Raw genomic sequence first — 18,480 nt, forward strand, 5'->3', positions numbered from 1 at the left:
AGACTGCTTTCACAAACAGAGAATGATGGAAGTGTGATTTCTAAGGCTAGGTCATAGTCAGCCATCGGCCATGGAGTGTCCCACAGAATACTTGTTCTTGGAACTCTGAGCTGGCAGGTAAGAACTCCAACTACCCTGAGTCGTTTGTGCTACAGAAACCACCTGTAGGCACTCTGATCAAGTGCAAGCTGAGCTGCTCATCCTTGAGCTATTTCAGCCCAAGCATAAGACGGTGCGATTGAAAAAACCATCTTAGAGGTGGACTCTTCCAGCCCCAGCCAACGGAGGCTCCAGACACAGTGGGACAGAGACACAGTGCGACAGGGAGGAGCTGCCTCCACTGTAAGGAGCCCTGTTGGCACAGTGGTTAAAGAGCTCAGCTGCTAACCGGAAGGTCGGCGGTTTGAACCCACCAGCCGCTCCACAGGATGAAAGATGTGGCAGTCTGCCTCCGTAAAGATTACAACCTTGGAAACCCTATGGAGCAGTTTTCTGTCCAGTAGGGTCACTATGGTTGGAATCAACAAGAGGGCAATGGTGCGTGGGTGGGGTGGCCTCCACTGTTCTTCCAAATTCCTGACGCATAGAATCCATGAGCATAAAAAAAAGGTTGTCCCTTAAAACCACTAAGGTTAACAGAGCAGTAAATAACAGGCACACCTGCGTGGTTTTCCATCCTTTTATTTTCAAGCGTTTTCTGTATTTTTGTTTTGTGTCTCTTGTAAATAACATGTTGTGGGATAGCGTTCGTTTTTCCAATGTGAGAGTCTCTGAATGAGATTCTTGGCTCAGAACCCCTAACGGTGACCGTTTACGCACAGTAAGGTCCCCCCATCCAGCACTGTACGTCTCTTCGCCTTTAAACCCACATCCTCCCTGCCCGTCCTCCCTCAGGAGCTCCGGCGTCCGCTGTCCTCCGGTGACTTGGCCGGGACTGCCACCCACCCCACCCTCCTCCCCAGCTACCGGCACCTCCCGACGTCCAAGTCGTCGCCCAGACCTGCCGCAGCCCAGGGAGACTAAAGTTTCCTTGGCTACGTTTCAGGCTAACACGCAAGGCGCGGGGACGGGAGCAGGCGGTTGCCATGGAGACAGTCCCAGAAAAGAGGCTCGGGCAGGGGAGGCACGAGCTGCGTTTCCGACCAACTGTGCGGGGCGCAGCGTTCTCCTCAGGCACATGCGCACTGGCGCCGAGGCGAGGCCGCAGGGAAGCTGAGGCGCGGCGGGCTCCGGGCGAGGCCGCGCAGGGCCGGGCTGGGGCGCCGGCTCCGGGCCGAGCCGCCCTGTGCCTTCCTGGGAGGGCGGCTGCGGAGCGCGGAGGCCCCGGGGCAGCGCGGGCCCGAGCCGGCCGCGCAGGAGCCCGCACCGGCCGCCATTACTGCCGTGGCCTGCCCGGCCGCCCCGCCTGCCCCGCCGCCGGCTCCACGCGACAGGTAACGGCGTCCCGGGCCGGCCGTGGGCGTCGGCGCGCCGGACGGAGCCTGGGCTGGTCCCTCGGGGCGGCGCTCACCGCCTGCGGCGGGGGAGGGCCGGGTGGGGCCGCCGGGGGTCGCAGGCAGACCGCCGAGGAGCCGAGGCCGGGCCGGGGCGGCCGGGCCGTGGGCAGGTGGCGTCGGCCTGCGGCTCAGCCGCGCTCTCGGGCGCTCTTGGGGAGCCCTGGTTTCAGGGTGGTCCTTCGGTAGCTGCCTCCTGGCGAGGCGCTTGCCAGGCCGCCCAGCGACTCCGACTTCAGGGCTGCAGGTGACACCCGCCCCTTGTGCCTTGCGATTCCTGCCTGTCCAGTAGGCCTGCGCTCCCAGCCCTCATGGGGAGAAGTTGGCACAGGCTGGCATTAACGTGCAAGGCGAGTGCAGGGCGCGCCTCCCCCAGCCCCCCACAGTTCCCCTGGGGACCTTGAAAGGGTTATTAAGGAATTCTCCCAGTTAGTTCCAAGTAACAGTAGAGGTGCTGACCTTACCGAGAGTCACTTCAGCTGTTACAGCTCCTGTAACATCCGTGACTAAAACACGAACATTTTTTTTTCCCATTTCAACAAATTAAAGGAGCCCTAGTGGCGCGGTGGTTCGGGTAGTCAACCAAAAGGTTGGCAGTTGGAAGCCACCAGCTGCTCCTTGAAAACCCTGTGGAGTAGTTCTACTCTGTCCTATAGAGTTGCTGTGAGTTGAAATCGCCTTGACAGCAGCGGGTTTTATCAGACGTTTTGCTCATGATTCCTTCAGTTTTTGCTTTCATCACCACTTTTTTATGGCAACCTACCCCTGCCCCCTCCCCAGGTAGCTTGCAGTTATCTTACAGTAGGAGGGGGAGACCAAGATGAAGCCTCTGTGTGTTTGCCTGTGGACTCCAGGAAGCCAGCTCCTGTATGTATGTGTATAGCAGAGAACGCCAGGAATTCTTGACCTCATGGTCCATTCTTGTGTTTCAGGGTCTCTTAAGCATCCCTGAAAGTTCTGGCTCAGAGATGTCCGGCCCCTGACTGCCGCAGCCCTTGATCTAATGTCTTTGTGTCTCTAGCATGAGACTTCAAGCAGTTGACTCACTGCTGGAGAAATAAAGGATATTGCCAGATTGACTCTCCTGCCCCTAGCAATGTCACCCCCAAGCAAGAGAATGACCAGCTCTCTGCGTTCCCAGATCTTTCTAATGTGGAAGCCAGACAGGACTCACAGTGGACTCCGCAATACTGAGAAGGAAACCCTTGCTTCAAGGCTCTCACGTGACACTGAGACCTGTCGACAGAATTTTAGAAATTTTCCTTACCCAGAACTGTCTGGTCCTCGAAAGGCTTTAAGTCAACTCCGAGAGCTCTGCCTTAAGTGGCTGAGACCTGAGATTCACTCAAAGGAACAGATCCTGGAGCTGCTGGTACTGGAACAATTCCTGACTATCCTGCCTGGGGAGGTTCGGACTTGGGTGAAGTCCCAGTACCCTGAGAGCAGTGAAGAAGTGGTGACTCTGGTGGAGGATTTGGTTCAGATTCTAGAAGAGGAAGGTGAGAATTATAGATCATAGAGGGGAGGGACCCCTGTGAAGCCAGCACATCAGAGAACAGCCCCTTTAAAGAAATTGGGAAAGAAAGAACACCAGTTAGTGAGTGAGAACAGGGCTTCAACATGAGCTCCAATCCTTCCAGATTGCTTGGTACCAAACACTTGTTATCTAAAGTCAGAGGAGGTGTGTCATAAAAGGAATGACCAGACACAACCAAATTGCCCCAGTGTGAGCCTTCAGAAAGTTTACCTGCGGAGGTTTGCACCATTCTGCCAACCATTTGCTTTGCAAATTGGATTTTACAATAACACGCTTCCAAAAAAAGTAGAAAAGGATCCAGAGAACATTTCCTTCTTAAGTAAGGAGACAACTCACACCATTTACATCACATAAGGATTTACCGGAAAATTGTGAATTTGGTGCATATACTTTAAGCGTCCCAGAGCAGACTTGTTCTTAAAGCCTGCATTGTCTTAGGATAAGCCATTGCCCTTTCCCTCTGATTCTTTGAGGCAGGGGTACTGTTCTGGGGTTCCTCTTACTTCCCAGTTTAAGGAAGTGTAAGCATCTATGTGGTGAAGGATTTCTGAGCTGAGGAAACCTAGGCTGTTCCTACAGGACTCATCCCCATCATGGTCTCTCTGTCTCCCCCAGCTCCTCCTCAGAGCTCCACCTCTTCCCAAGAGACCCCAGAGGAAGACATAGCCACTGCTTTCCGGGCAGGGTGGCTAAATGACTTGGTAACCAAAGTGAGTTTGAATTTCTTCTGTGATTTTAAAATGCATTCTTGGTGTGTAAGGATATTTCCTTTCCTAACTGTAAAGCTTCTGTGTCCCCAAAAGCTGTATCTAGGACCTAAGCTTCGTTTCTCTCCTTGAGTCACCTTGATGAGTTAAGGTAGGTAATGTACTCTGTAGGAGGTGGGCTCCCATTGCCTTCCCTGACAACCTATCCTCATTCTTTAACTGTAAGGCAGGAATGTTGCATTGAGGTTGAGGCACTGACCTCCACAGTTAGGTCGAGCTAGGTTTGGTTACTGGCTCTGCCATTGAATCTGTGTTTTGGGAGAAAATACTTAACCACTCTTAGCCTGAGCTCTGCAAACTTTAATAAATAGAATTTACCTCTTAGATTGTGAGGATTGAGTACTATGATACCTAGATTATAATAAGCAGTTAATGAACAATAGGTGTTGTTAATTATGTCCTCATGAACAAGTAATTCAAGACCGTGTTCTCTGTAGTGTTACTTTTGATCATGAAGCTGTGTGCAGTTTTAACTCGCAGGAACTCTGACCACCTTAAGAGAAAGGTTTGCTGTAAAATATACGTAGTCGGGAATTTTAAAAGCCTTGGGTAACTAGAATAAAATTAATTTTAGGTGATAGGAGCTTACCTGGAAAACTTAAGAAAAACAAGGGAAAAACTGTTAGAAACAATAATAGAAACATTGAGTAAGGTGATTGCTACAGAAATGACAAAAAAAAAAATAATAAAAATTAGATGGGAAATAAAATGAAATAAAAGATCCCATTCACATTATGAACCTCTCAAATATAAAAATACCTTGGAGTAAACAGTAAAAATTGTGCAGTGCCTATGTGAAGAATACGGTATCATTCTATAGGACATGAAAGAAGTCTTGACTACTATGAAGATGTCAGTCCTCTCTAAATTATAAACTTAATACAGTTCTAAAATCCCAATATGAATTCTAAAGAACTTGACAATTTTATTTGAAAAAACTCAACATGTAAGAGTTACCAAGAATTAAAAAAAAGGAAGAAGAGCAAAGAGAGACCCTGACCTTACCAGATTGTAAAATGTGTCTAAAAAGTGCAGCACTTCCACAGTGTGCTTACTGGAACCAGTTTTATTTAAAATAAAACCTCCATTTCATCACTTAGCACATGCAAACAACCTTAACATTTAAAATAATAATAACTTGAATCTTTCTTGAGACAAAGCTAGAGAAGCAAACCCCTTCAATTCCTTGTGCCATCTATGTTTAAAACCCTTTAAGACAGAGCTCAAATGCATGCATTAGTGTCGGTTGAAAATTATAATTTTTATTTTCAAACTTCCCTTTAGTATCCCTTGTCACTGAGAGGTGGCAGGGCCATTCAGGGAATCTGTTGGAGTCATCCATTCTTTGGGTGATTTATGGTTTTGATGAGATAACCTTTCGGGTCCTTCTAAAGCTTTAGATTCCGTGCTGCCCCACCACACACACACTCAGTGTTATCACTATCCCCTGCTCCACTAGTGCTAGAACCCAGTTAAGCTATATTTGGTGTTTTAGGAATCAATGACATTCAAGGATGTGGCTGTGGACATCACCCAGGAGGACTGGGAGCTAATGCGTCCTGTACAGAAGGAATTGTACAAGACCGTAACGTTACAGAACTATTGGAACATGGTTTCTCTGGGTAAGGATAGCCTACCCCCACTCCTCATCCCAGCATTCCCACCAGGGTCCCTTTCTTTCCGAGATGTTCAAAATGGGTTGAGCCTCTGAAGTACTTGGCTGAGAACGAGGTCTAGGGGTACATGTTCTCATCCTCTTCAGGCACAGAGACGATGATGTCCCACCCCTTTTCCCAAACAAAAGGTTTCCGAGTGAAAGATCACAGAGGACATTGGTGCCCTGCTGCCCAGCGCTGCGCCCAGGGCTGTGCCTTGCCCGCTGACACGTTCTTCCGCAGTGGTCCCTGTGCATATCCTCATGGGTAATGGGAAATTTTTACCACACACTCGACAACACTCGTTTTTGGGTTTGTAAAGGGCAGTGACCTAATTCTCTTACTAGATCGTGTCCATGAACCATTGTTTTCCTGCAGAGGCCTGTCCTTCCTGATAAGGATTAGATAATAAACTCTGAGCAACTATTTATCTCCAGGGTAAACCTCAGTATATTTTTTTCTGAACAGGACTTACAGTTTACAGACCAAGTGTGATTCCCATATTGGAAGAGCCATGGCTGGTGATAAAAGAAATTTTAGAAGGCCCTAGTCCAGGTGAGTGAATAACCAGCACATGAGGTTCTTTGCACTTACGAGCCTATACCCTTAATGTGGAAGAAATCGATATTTTTAAATATGGCCAAGTCACACTCCACAAAGGTGTACCAGTCTGTCAAGAACACTGAGCTGTTTTGTATTGCTTCCTTAGAGACGCCATCTCCTCAGGAAGAGATTGCCCAGACATTGTTATCCCTTCTCTTACATCCTCCCACGTAACTCCTGCACCCTGTCCCCTAGAGCCCTATGGGGGGCTTTCATTTTACCATTTTTCCCCTCCCTCTACATTGAAACATGCATGAATGTCCCCCAAAAAACTAAGTGTAAAACCTTCTTCTGGATTTTCTCTTATTCTGTTCACTGACAAACCCCTGTAGCCCCCACCACCACTTTCCTAACCCATTCTCTTTTTTAATTTCCTAATTACTCAAATAGATAACATAATCACAAAATGTAAATCTATATAAACATCATACAGTCAAAAATCTCCCCCACCTGCCGCATTCGCCCAGTTTCTACACCTCCCCAGCACTCAACCACTTAACTAGTTTTTAATTCATCCTTTCAGCGTTTGTTTTCCGTATAAAGCCAATATAAAAACATCCTTTTTTTCTTTTTCTTAATACAAGCAGCATACTGTACACATGGCTTTGTACTTGCTTTTTTCACTTAAAAGGATGTCTTGAAGAGTGTTCCAAATCAGTATGTAAAGACCTTCCTTGTTCCTTTTTTACGTCTGTACCATGTACATGTACCGTCTTTTACTGTGTGTTTTATGGTTTATTGAATCTCTTCCCTACCGATGAACTCTTTTTGTTGTTCTTACTTATTTCTTCCTCCACAACTTCATTTGGCACATTTCAGACCTACAGAAAAGTTACAAGCAAAGTACATTGAATACTGTATACTTCTCACCTGGAACCACCACTTACCGTTCAGCCATTTCACACTCTCTATTCAGACACACACTGAGCCATTTGAAAGTTAATTGCAGACATGGTGACATCTCACCCCTAAATATTTCAGCAGGCATCTCATCTCATCTAAGATCACCAGCATTCTCCTACGTAGGCACAACACCATTATCACACTCCAGAAATTTCACATTTATGCAATCCTGTCATCTAATACATAGTCACATATTCAGATTCCCCAGTTGTCCCCAAAATAGCCTTTATAGCTGTTTTTCTTCCCAATTCAGGATCCAGTCAGGAACTGCATGTTCCACATGGTAATCTTGTGTCTTTAATCCTTTTTGATCTAGAATGTTCCTTAGCCTTTTCTTTTTCTTTTTTAATCTTCAAATCCGCCAGGCGCTCCTTGAAAACTCTATGGGGCAGTTCTACTCTATCCTATAGGGTCGCTATGAGTCGGAATCGACTCGATGGCAATGGTTTTAATCTTTTGTAGTCCTGATGTTTTTGTAGAGTCTGGACTGGTTTCTTTGTAGAGTATCCCATAATCTAGATTTGCCTGATTGTTTCCTCATGTGGATCAGGTTAAACCTTATTGCCAATAATACTACGTACGTGGTGTGTACCTCCCGTGGCATTTCCTCAGAATGTACGTAATGTCAGCTTGTCACTCATGATGCTCAGTTTGGTTAAGGTGGTGTCTGCCGGAGCTCTCCGTTTTAAAGGTGTATTTTTTTCTTTGTAATTATTATCTGTGGTGTGATACTTGGAGGCCACGTGACTGTCATCTTGCCTGCTAACCAGCCTTTTACTTGAGGGTTTTATCATCCACTGATGTTCCTTGCCTCAATCTGCTATTACATCGCTAGTTGTGACATGGTGATTTCTTACTCATTCATCTCTTCTAGGTGATTGGCTAGCATTCTCTCGTAGAGGATGACTGTCCCCGCTCCCACCCCATTTTTGTGTGTGCATATCACTATGAACTAATGGAATTTTAAAAAATTCAAAGCATACTAGTCTATTAATTCCTGTATTTTTAGTACTCAATTGTCTCAAACTTCGGCGGAGCCCTTTAAGCCAGGTCCAGCATCCTTTTAACGTGTCGCCATTAGTCTTTGAGCATGCTTTCTGGCACAGCAAGATGTTTCTTAGGCTCACCTTGTGCCTCCCATAGGTCCCAGGGTGGCGCAGGTGGTCTGCACTCGACCTTCTGTGCCTTCATTGGCAGGACAGTGCAAAGTATGCCAATTGCATGCTAAATCCTTTGGGATTTGATCTCAGGATGCTCTGAACACCAAGAAAACATAAACAGTGTAAAGGAAACAAGATTGGACTGCAGTCAGGATAGTCTTGGGGAGTGATCTCAGGATGCTGTAAACACCAAGAAAACATACACAGTGTAATGGAAACAAGATCAGATTGCAGCCAGAATAGTCTTGGGGAGTGATCTCAGGATGGTCCAAACACTGAGAAAACATACATAGTGCAATGGAAGCGAGATCGGACTGGAGTCAGGATAGTCTTGTGGGAGTGATTTCAGGATGCTCTGAACACCAAGAAAACATACATAGTATAACGGAAACAAGATCGGACTGGAGTCAGGATAGTCTTGGGGAGTGATCTCAGGATGCTCTAAACACCGAGAAAACAGACAGTGTAGTGGAAACAAGATTGGACTGGAGTCAGGATAGTCTTGTGGGAGGTACTGCTAGTTTGGGACCACTTTAATTTAATTATCGGCATGATGGTTTGCAGGGATCTTAGCAGGTAGCATGAACAAGGGCTGTAAATTCACAAGAAGGGGCAGTTTATGGTTATGAAGTTTTGGGAATTTCTTTCCCTCCAAAGCACACCAAGACTGAGAAAGGCAAGTTCCTTTTTTCCTCATGGATGGGTGAGCTTTATTGGACCTGATGTTTCATTTTTATACCCTCTTCTTATACAAGGTGGAATCCTATGTGCAAGGAACTTCTGTCAACCTCCCCTCCTTGGTTGAGCTCTAGGCTTTATCTTCTGACTCTTGAGCCCCTGAAGTCCTCAAAATGGAAGTGTAAGGTCATGACCAGGATTGAGGAGTGATCTTAGGCAGTCAGCATCAGCCATTGTTACCTCCTGCCTTCTTGCTTTTACTTTATCTTTGGCCAATATTCCTTACTTTTTGCCAGCTCAAAGATATGTTTAATAAGTTGAACCTTGGTTTAGGATACTTCGGGAAATGGAAACTTTAGGTAATCTGTAACAAAAGAGTTGTAGTGCTCTTCAGTGGCCATTCTTGTCTCAGAACTTTTATAGGTCCTTTACAGGACCTAGCCATTCTTTCAGGCTCAGCTCAACTCATACCTCCTTGCAGGTTTCTTTGGTTACCTTGCTCAACATTGATTTCCTCTCAGAAATATTGTACCACTATTTGACCCTGTGGCTAATAGACCTTACTTACCACTTCTGACAAACCCTTTCCAGGTAGTGATGTACATTTATATAAACCTGCTTCAAGTTTTTGGAGGGGAGAGGCTATTCATCATCCCCTGGTCTCAGAGCTAACAAGATCAGGAGTCATGGATGGCATCTTATTAAACACTGATTTCACCTAAATAATGATCTCAGTTTCTGAATTTTTAAATAAACGGCTTGGTTAAAAATATATACTTGTAGTAGCAATCAGCTGTAATTATACAGTCCATTCACATTCTCATCTTGTTCTTTTGGAAAAGGGTGTAACAAATCCTAGTGTGAGATAGGTTTTTAATTTTTTCTTCTGTAAAAGGGATATAATTTTATTTCTAGTAATAGTAATAAAAGTAATATAGCCTATTTATTGAAACCTAGAAAACCTGTAACCTGTGAGCATTTTTGTAATATTTTTCTAGTTCTCCTAGTGTTTTTCATGCTAGTTGTGATACTGCTTTTTTCATTTAACATTATTCCTAAATATTTTCTTGTGTCAACCATGATTTTTTTACTTGAATAGAAGTAATCCAAGTAGTTTGTAAATTCAAGCAGTACAAGAAAGCAAAATGAAATTTGTGTCTCCCTCCCCTCACCCACTACTAGGACATCCTCAGAAACCTTAGATTGTGTGTGTGTGCGTGCCTGTCTGTGCATACATGTAGTTACACATGTATTGATGTACATCTGCTTTTTTTCACTTAGTAATGTATCCACACCTTTTCATATCAATGCAAATAGACCCACCTAATTATTTTTATCAGTTACCAATATTCCATCATACTCATTCTTAACTAGTCTTTATTGATGGATATAGGTAACATTTTTAACCACTTCATAATATTCTCTTCAATGGATATATTTGCAAAGTTATTCTTTGGTCTCATCTTAGAAAACTTCTGAACTTTTAATATTACAGATTTCATATTTGCTTGTATAATTCTTAATATTTGCAAGGTATATGTTTCCCACATGATTCTAAAAGAAAAGGGATTGTCACTTAAATTTGTTCTAAGCCATCGTATGGGAAACATAATAGTTACCAACAAATACAACTAGGTTTGGGTTCAGTTGAGCAGCCAACATATCCAGAGTCTTGGACCATTTCCTGAAGGAAACGTGAGAAAGCGTAAGCCATTTGCAGAGTTGCATCTAAGTTGGAAATACACGAAACAAACAAAATTGTGGCATGATAATGTAGAGCTGAGTTCTGTCACAGGCCATCATTATATTAGTCACTGTTGATTTCGAGTCATGGCAGCCCCATGTGTGTCAGAGTACAACTGTGCCCCATAGGGTTTGTAGTGGCTGATTTTTCATTAATAGATAGTCAGGCCTTCCTTCCAAGGCACCTCTGGGCAGACTCAAACCTCTAACCTTTTGGTTAGCAGCCAAGCACATTAACCATTTGTGCCACCCACGGACTCCATGTGAGATTAGGTTGACACATATGAGAGGGCTGATATTCAGCCATTTTAACCTACAAAAGAAGGAAATTTCATATGGTTCAACCTAATAATCTATACTTTAGGATTCTTAGAAGAGCGTTGGAGAGGGAAACATAAGCTTGTCCATAAACATTTTTAGAGAGGCGTGTGAAAAGATCTGGAGTCTGAAATTAGCAGGCATCTATGGAATATTATGAAGAAACCGTTTTAAGTTACATGGAAGCCAAATATGAAGTTTAGTAGTAGGTATAGTAGAATAGGGAGGACTAGAGTATTTTAGAACTGAATGCAAATTAGAGATTTTTTTTATTTTTTACCTTTTCTCTCTTTAACATTTATCCTTCAAGCCAGTGGTTTTCAAACTTCAGTGTGCATCAGAATTACCTGGAGGGCTTGCTTAAACAGATTGCTCAACCCTACCACCAAAGTTTCTGATTCAGTGTGTCAGGTGAGACCTAATAATTTAACACATTCTCAAGTATGCTGGTCTGCGAACCATATTTTGAGAACCATTCCTTTAGGCTGTAGGGATTTAATAGAGATTTTAAGCATGGAAAATGCTCCATGAAATTGCTTAGAAAGATTATGTAGCACTGTGCAGACTAGATTGGAAGAGGGAGTGATGAGAGCCGGCCTGCCTACTTTTTGAGCCTGTTAGGTAAATACAACCGTGAAATCATCCTAAGTTATCCCACACAGTCATATGCACTGCTTTCACTTCCTTAGCTGTGTCACCTAACCCAATCTATTTAGTCTGTACCCACTTTGAATAGTGAGGAGCCTATCCTTTTCAAAAATTTAGTCCCATATTTTTCTGCCCTTTTATTCTTCTTTCCCAAGCCTGAAGGGCCATGTTTTGAGGCTGTCAGAACCATTGAGTGTTTTTAGGCATTTTATTCATGCTTATTATTTTGTTTCTGTTTTGGCAGTTTCCTTTCTCCAAATAGAGAAAGACTTTTTATATTTTTATTTCAGAATGGCAAACTAAAGCCCAAGAGTATACTCCAGGAGAGGATACTTCTGAACTTAAAAAGGATGTTACCCAGACCATCAAATTGGAAGAATCATATGGCTGTGATGACAGATTAGAGAGGCAAGCAACGGAGTCCTTCAGGAAACTTCCCACTAATGAGAGTGATTTCAGTTTGAAGTCATTCCTTTCACAAGAAGATGGTCCTGCAGAAGAGTATCTTAGTAAATATGATGTATATAGAAATAATTTTGAAAAACATTCAAGCCTAATTGTACATTTTGGTACCCAATCAGATAATAAAACTTCTATGTATAACGAAAGCAGGACAACCTTCAATCATGTCTCATATGGTATTGTACGTGGGAAAGTGTATCCTGGAGAGAAGCCTTATAAGTGTAATGTGTGTGGGAGAAAATTTAGGAAAAACTCATCCCTCACGAAGCACCAAAGTACCCATGCCAAAGAGAGATTTTATGAATGTGAAGAATGTGGAAAAGAGTTTAGGCATATCTCTTCCCTCATTGCACATCAGAGAATGCATACAGGAGAAAAACCATATGAATGCCATCAGTGTGGTAAAGCCTTCAGCCAGCGTGCACACCTTACTATACATCAGAGAATTCATACCGGAGAGAAGCCCTACAAGTGTGATGACTGTGGGAAAGACTTTAGTCAGCGTGCACACCTCACTATACATCAAAGGACACACACTGGAGAGAAACCATATAGATGCCTGGAGTGCGGTAAAACCTTCAGCCACAGTTCATCACTAATTAATCATCAGAGAGTTCATACTGGAGAAAAACCTTACATATGTAACGAATGTGGGAAAACTTTCAGTCAGAGTACACACCTTCTTCAACATCAAAAAATACATACTGGAAAGAAACCGTATAAATGCAATGAGTGTTGGAAAGTGTTCAGTCAGAGTACTTACCTTATTCGACATCAGAGAATTCATTCTGGAGAGAAGTGTTACAAATGTAATGAATGTGGAAAAGCCTTTGCTCATTCCTCAACTCTTATTCAACATCAAACTACACACACTGGAGAGAAATCCTATATATGTAATATATGTGGGAAAGCATTCAGCCAGAGTGCGAACCTTACTCAGCATCATAGGACACATACTGGAGAAAAACCATACAAATGCAGTGTGTGTGGGAAAGCCTTCAGCCAGAGCGTGCACCTTACTCAACATCAGAGGATTCATAATGGAGAAAAGCCTTTTAAATGCAATATATGTGGGAAGGCATATAGACAGGGTGCAAATCTAACCCAACATCAAAGAATTCATACTGGAGAGAAACCATATAAATGTAATGAATGTGGGAAGGCTTTTATTTATTCCTCATCACTTAATCAACATCAGAGAACTCATACTGGAGAAAGACCCTATAAATGTAATGAATGTAACAAAGATTTTAGCCAGAGAACATGTCTTATTCAACACCAGAGAATTCACACAGGAGAGAAGCCCTATGGGTGCCGTATATGTGGTAAAACCTTTACCCAGAGTACAAACCTTATTCAGCACCAACGAGTTCATACGCGTGTAAAACACCGTAATTAATGGATATGGGAGACTTCATTTAGATTTTACAGCTTAATCATTTAAATTTTATTTGTGCCCCCTGTGTGTTAAAACACTACTCTTATTCAAAAGAAACCCAAAAGTGCAATACGTATCAGATATCACTCAGCAGAAATGTCAGAATTAGTAACATGGATATAACCTGGTTATATTTAATGTGAAAAAAACTTCACTCACTTCTTAACCTTTATTTGATGTTGGTTTAATTCATTCGAGAAAGAAACAGTATAAGAGTATTTGAAAACCTGTAACTCGTCTACTCTTGCCTATGTTTCAAGTTCTTAATGAGGCCTTATAAATGTAATTTGGGATCGTTTCCACCAACTAGATTTCAGATAGAAAGTAACCCTGGGATTATAAAAAAGAAAAAGCTGCTTTTGGGTCCTCATTTCTTCCCAGCTTTGATGCCTTAAAAGATGTAAAGAGTTTGTTATTATGCCATAACTGCCATGTGGAGCCAGTAGGTCTGCAGAAAATAATAATAATTGAAAGTATCTTGAAGATTCTCTATGACCACTGTTTATTTACACTTTCCTCCAAATACGGAAATATTAAAGGAAGAGAAACTTAAAGATCTGTCAGAATAGAGGAACTAATATTGTATATGTAACCTTTAGACATGTACAGATTTAAACAGGCAAAAATGAAACGCCCCAAGCTTAAGTTAATTTAAAATGCATTAGCTTTAGTTTCACTAGGTTTTGACATGTAGGGTGATCCTGAAGGAAGAAAATAGGCATACAAGTCCCATCTCCTCTAGCTGACTCCTTAGTTCATACCATGGGTTTCGCTATGACTCTTTCACTGTAGAAAGTCCATTTCTTCCGTTGAAACACTTGTTCCTTGGGTTCCTGCTGTGCTCAGGCCCAGACTTACTCATTGAATCCTTTCAGGACTTGTTACAGTGCTGAATATCACAGCTGATGTAAGTAATAGAGTTTTCTAAAAGATTGAACGATGAAAGTAAGGACGTGATTTTAACTACTTCGTCATGGAATGACCATAGAAGCCTGCTAAAAATAGGTTGCCAAATGCTACCCTGTCCCAGGACAAGTAATGAAAGCTATATAAAGAATATATACTTTGTTGTATATACTTAGTATATAAAGAATAAGTAATGGAAAATAGATTTGAGTTCACTGCAGAAAGTGGATCAGGGAAAAATTAAGCTGAAGACCTAACAGTGTGGAAGGAGAATATATATGTAACTATTTTAATACTGAATGTAATTGGGCCTGGTTTACCTAAGAAAATAAGTGACCAATTAAATAAAAAATGCAAAATTCAGCCTGTTTATAAGAAGAAACTAAAAATGAAATGACTTTTTTTCAGGGATAGTTGGAAGCCTGTTTCTCCTTCGTACATGTAAAAAAAGATGTTTCATTGACAACAGAAACAATCAGTGATGCAAACTAGCATTGAATCATTAAGCAATAATAACTGAGTTTGTGGGTCTTGAACAACGTAAAAGGAAAACTGGCAGAAATGCATCTTAAAAAGAAAAAAATACCATTGTATTTAATGCTCACTGCATTCTACTCTCAGAATATAAGCCCATGCCCTGAGAGCTGAGATTTCACCTCGCTCATATTTGTCTCTCCAGTACCTTGCACAAAGGAGATGATCAGTGTGTTGGTTGAATTAATGAATAGATACGTAGATAAATTAGAGTTGAGTAATAAGGTGGAATTGACTGACATGGAGTGAAATTGTAGAACTAAAAACATTTTTTATTTGTGCTTACATGGAAAGAAATACTTAGATAAAATATTTATAGTTTACTGGGTGATAAACCCACTGCCATGGAGTTGATTCCGCCTCATAGCGACCCTATAGGACAGAGTAGAATTGCCCCATGGGGTTTCTGAGGAGCAGCTGGTGGATTTGAACTGCCAGCCTTTTGGTTAGCAGCCTAGCTCATGCCCACTGCGTCACCAGGGCTCTGACAATGGTTATAGTCTTTTAACAAACTCATGGGACACCTTTGCACAAGGAAGTTTTCCTGACCTAGATGAGGAAAAGTTGATGTAAATTCCGGTGCCCCAAATATCAATATAAGCATTTATTGGCCAGGCAGTTTCATTTGGACATTATTGTTTACATAAACATTCTACAAACAAGTGCTGAAGGTCCTACCATCTTCAAGGCTTTATTGTTGAGTGCTTTCATCAAGGAATTATTGATTTCCCTTGTCCTTCATTACTTAACCTTGACTTCATGATACCATCCTTCAAAAAGGACATATTGTCTCCAGGTGCATAATACTCAAATTATGCTTATTCCATAATTACATTAAAAATAATATTTGAGATGCACTTTTCCCTTGAAATGAATGTGTGGAGTATCACAGTCCATGGCCCCTTTATGTTTATTTGTATTTCCTGCCTTTGTGTATTTTATATAAATAATGCATTTATAAAGTCTTCCACCGATACTGAGGTAATTGATTGCCGTATTAAATAGTAGAATAATAATAGTGAAAAATCATAGATTTTTGTGTATTTTCCCACTTTTGCAGTTTTCTGACCCACATGTAACTGAAAAGTTTTTTAGTCTTATTTTTCCATACCTCTTACTAAGAAAATTTTCAAATAAACAGAAAAGTTCATAATAAAACCAACTGTATACTCACCATGTAGACTTAAAAATTAACATTTTGTCATATTCTTTATGAAATAATTTGAAGGTAACTTACAGACGGGACATTTCACCCCTAAATAAGCATGCATCTCATAAAAATATGGACAATCTTTTACATAACCATAAGGCTATCACCTACCTAAATAATGAACAGTAACTCCCCAACACCTAACACCTACCCAGTAACACCTAGTTCATGTTTAAATTTCTTTTGTTGATCCAATCAAATTTCACACATTACATGTGATTGTTGGGTCTGTTTCATATGTCTAGAACAGTTCCCCATATTTTGTTTTTCCAAGATTTTTTTTAAAGAGATTAAGTCAGGGGTCTTGTAGAATGGCCCACATTCAGGACTTAACTGTTTACATGTGGTTTATCTTTTTCCTGGATCCCCTGTAACCTGTTTCCATCGAGTCAATTCTGACTCATAGCCACCCTATAAGACAGTAGAACTGCCCCATGGGGTTTCCAAGGAGCACCAGGTGGATTCGAACTGTCAGCCTTTTGGTTAGCAGCCCTTGCTCTTCACCACTATGACACCAGGGTTTCCACAATCCCCTGTAGTGTCTATAAATTGGAAGTTAGATCCAAAGGCTTGATTGGCTTCAGGTTAAACATTGTTGACATTTCCTAAGTGTATTTCATACTGCATCACATCAGAAGTCTCATTAATATATCAGATCGACTCACTACCAATGATGTGAAGTTTTATCACTCAGTTAAGGTGATCTTTCCAATTAAAGGTATGTTTTTCCTGTTGCAATAAACTGTGCACTGACACTTTGAAAACATATGAATAGCCTATTTACCAACAACCTTTCATGACTGGTTTTAGTGTCCAGTGATGATCCTTGCCTGAAATGAATTTTATCAAGATTTGCAAAACAGTGATTTTCCGTCATTCCTTCTACATTTATTGACTGGCATTCTTTTCTAAGTAAGGCTTTTCGCTCATCAACTGGGAATGGACTACAGGCTCAATTGTATTTCTTTAATTACCAGTTTTCAGAGTAAGGAGTTGGTGTCAATATCTGCAGTGGTGAGAAATGATTCAATGCGTCAGTCAATTATGGTCATTGTTTCTGATGCTCAAATTGTCCCAAATGTGACCAGTTGGAATCATTCATGTACCTCTTATTGGCCTTTTGACGTTCCCCTTTTAGTCTTAGAGCACTTAATTGCCTTCTGATACAAGACTTCTCAGGCTTGCCTTGCACTCAATAACCCAGACATAGAATGGGCCATCTCTCCAAGGACCTCTGATTTCTTTTAATAGACAACTATTTAGAAACCAAGATCTAGATATTAGGTATGCTCTTTGCTATTGGAGTGTCATTAGCTAGTAGCCTTTTGAGTCTTTGAGTCTTTGCGTTCGTGTCATCAGTTACATAATACCTAATTATGTAATGGGGAATATAATACATAGCTCGGATAAACTATTTTGAGAGCAAACAACTAAGTCTTGTTAAGCATACAATTAAAGTGGGGTGAACAGAAGTGTTATGTATACTAGAAAGCAGCAAACTTAGCCACAACAAGCCTTGTGCCAAGGCAGTCAGCATATTTTACAGAAGAAATGGGGACTGTCAGTTCATCTAGCAAGTGGGTTAAGTAGAGAGCAGTTATGAAAGCAACTAACTGTAGATGCCTGCTGTGTAGTGGTTTAACTAACTCTTACATGTCTTCATAACTTACTGTATTTATAAGCTAATCTCATTCCTCTCCCTTCACATTTTTTAAAGAAGGTTTCTGATCTAAATTTGAATCCTGGTGCTGTGTTCCATACAAGCCCAAGTACTTTTTTTTTTTTTTTTTTTTGTAAACCTTTATTTGGTGTTTAAACTTCAAGATTATTATGTGTCATTCTTTAACTGTCCTCTGTTCTCAATTGGCTTGCATGTGCCTGCAAATGTACTCTTGGTCCTCTATTCCTGTTATTCTTCTCATGGCTCTATCTTTCACCCTTGGAACACTATAGCCATTAAAAATGGCAAGCGCGTGCACCACAGTGATAATGTGTAAGTCTGTGTGTAAGCTTGTAAGCAACATTGGGCCCTCCGTGCTGTACAGATGAGGAAAGTGATACCCACAATGCTGAAGGTCTGTTCTGAGGTCATATAGTTATATAGTGACAGAATAAGGATTAAGTATTTTGATGAGATTAGATATGCATTGAAGAAAAGTGTTTTTGTTTTTCATCTTCCCTCCCATATCGTTGCTTAAATCCAATTTTTTAAATGAAAATGGCCAAATTCAGGATGCACCTACCACCCAATTTTAGTCAATGATCACCTGAAACTGTCTTACAAGTACCTTAAATTCTTTTAATCTAAAACTGAATTGTTTTCACTCCAAAATCTGCTCTTTTTTAAATTCATAACCCTGACAGAGAAGCTAGAAAACCACCACTGTCTCCTGTAATGGTTATTTTAGTCCCATCAGTTTTATCT

At 41.6% G+C, this 18,480-nt stretch overlaps 1 protein-coding gene across 2 annotated transcripts; it reads left to right on the top strand.

Moving 5' to 3' along the window:
* The first annotated feature begins 1,368 nt into the window (after positions 1 to 1,368).
* On the top strand, positions 1,369 to 16,675 carry ZNF287 (zinc finger protein 287). 2 transcript variants are annotated; one of them, XM_064271826.1, is made up of 6 exons: positions 1,369 to 1,433; positions 2,426 to 2,992; positions 3,646 to 3,740; positions 5,293 to 5,419; positions 5,921 to 6,007; positions 11,796 to 16,675. In XM_064271826.1, the coding sequence occupies exons 2-6, from the start codon at positions 2,590 to 2,592 to the stop codon at positions 13,364 to 13,366; spliced, it is 2,283 nt and encodes a 760-aa protein (XP_064127896.1). In that variant the 5' UTR covers positions 1,369 to 1,433; positions 2,426 to 2,589; the 3' UTR covers positions 13,367 to 16,675. The 2 variants fall into 2 exon arrangements, with proteins under 2 accessions (XP_064127896.1, XP_003420635.1); XM_003420587.4 differs by lacking the exon at positions 1,369 to 1,433 and having other exon boundaries at positions 1,703 to 2,992.
* The last annotated feature ends 1,805 nt before the right edge of the window (positions 16,676 to 18,480 follow it).

Source organism: Loxodonta africana, chromosome 18 (genome assembly GCF_030014295.1).
Source record: "Loxodonta africana isolate mLoxAfr1 chromosome 18, mLoxAfr1.hap2, whole genome shotgun sequence".
NCBI classification, from domain to species: Eukaryota; Metazoa; Chordata; class Mammalia; order Proboscidea; family Elephantidae; genus Loxodonta; species Loxodonta africana.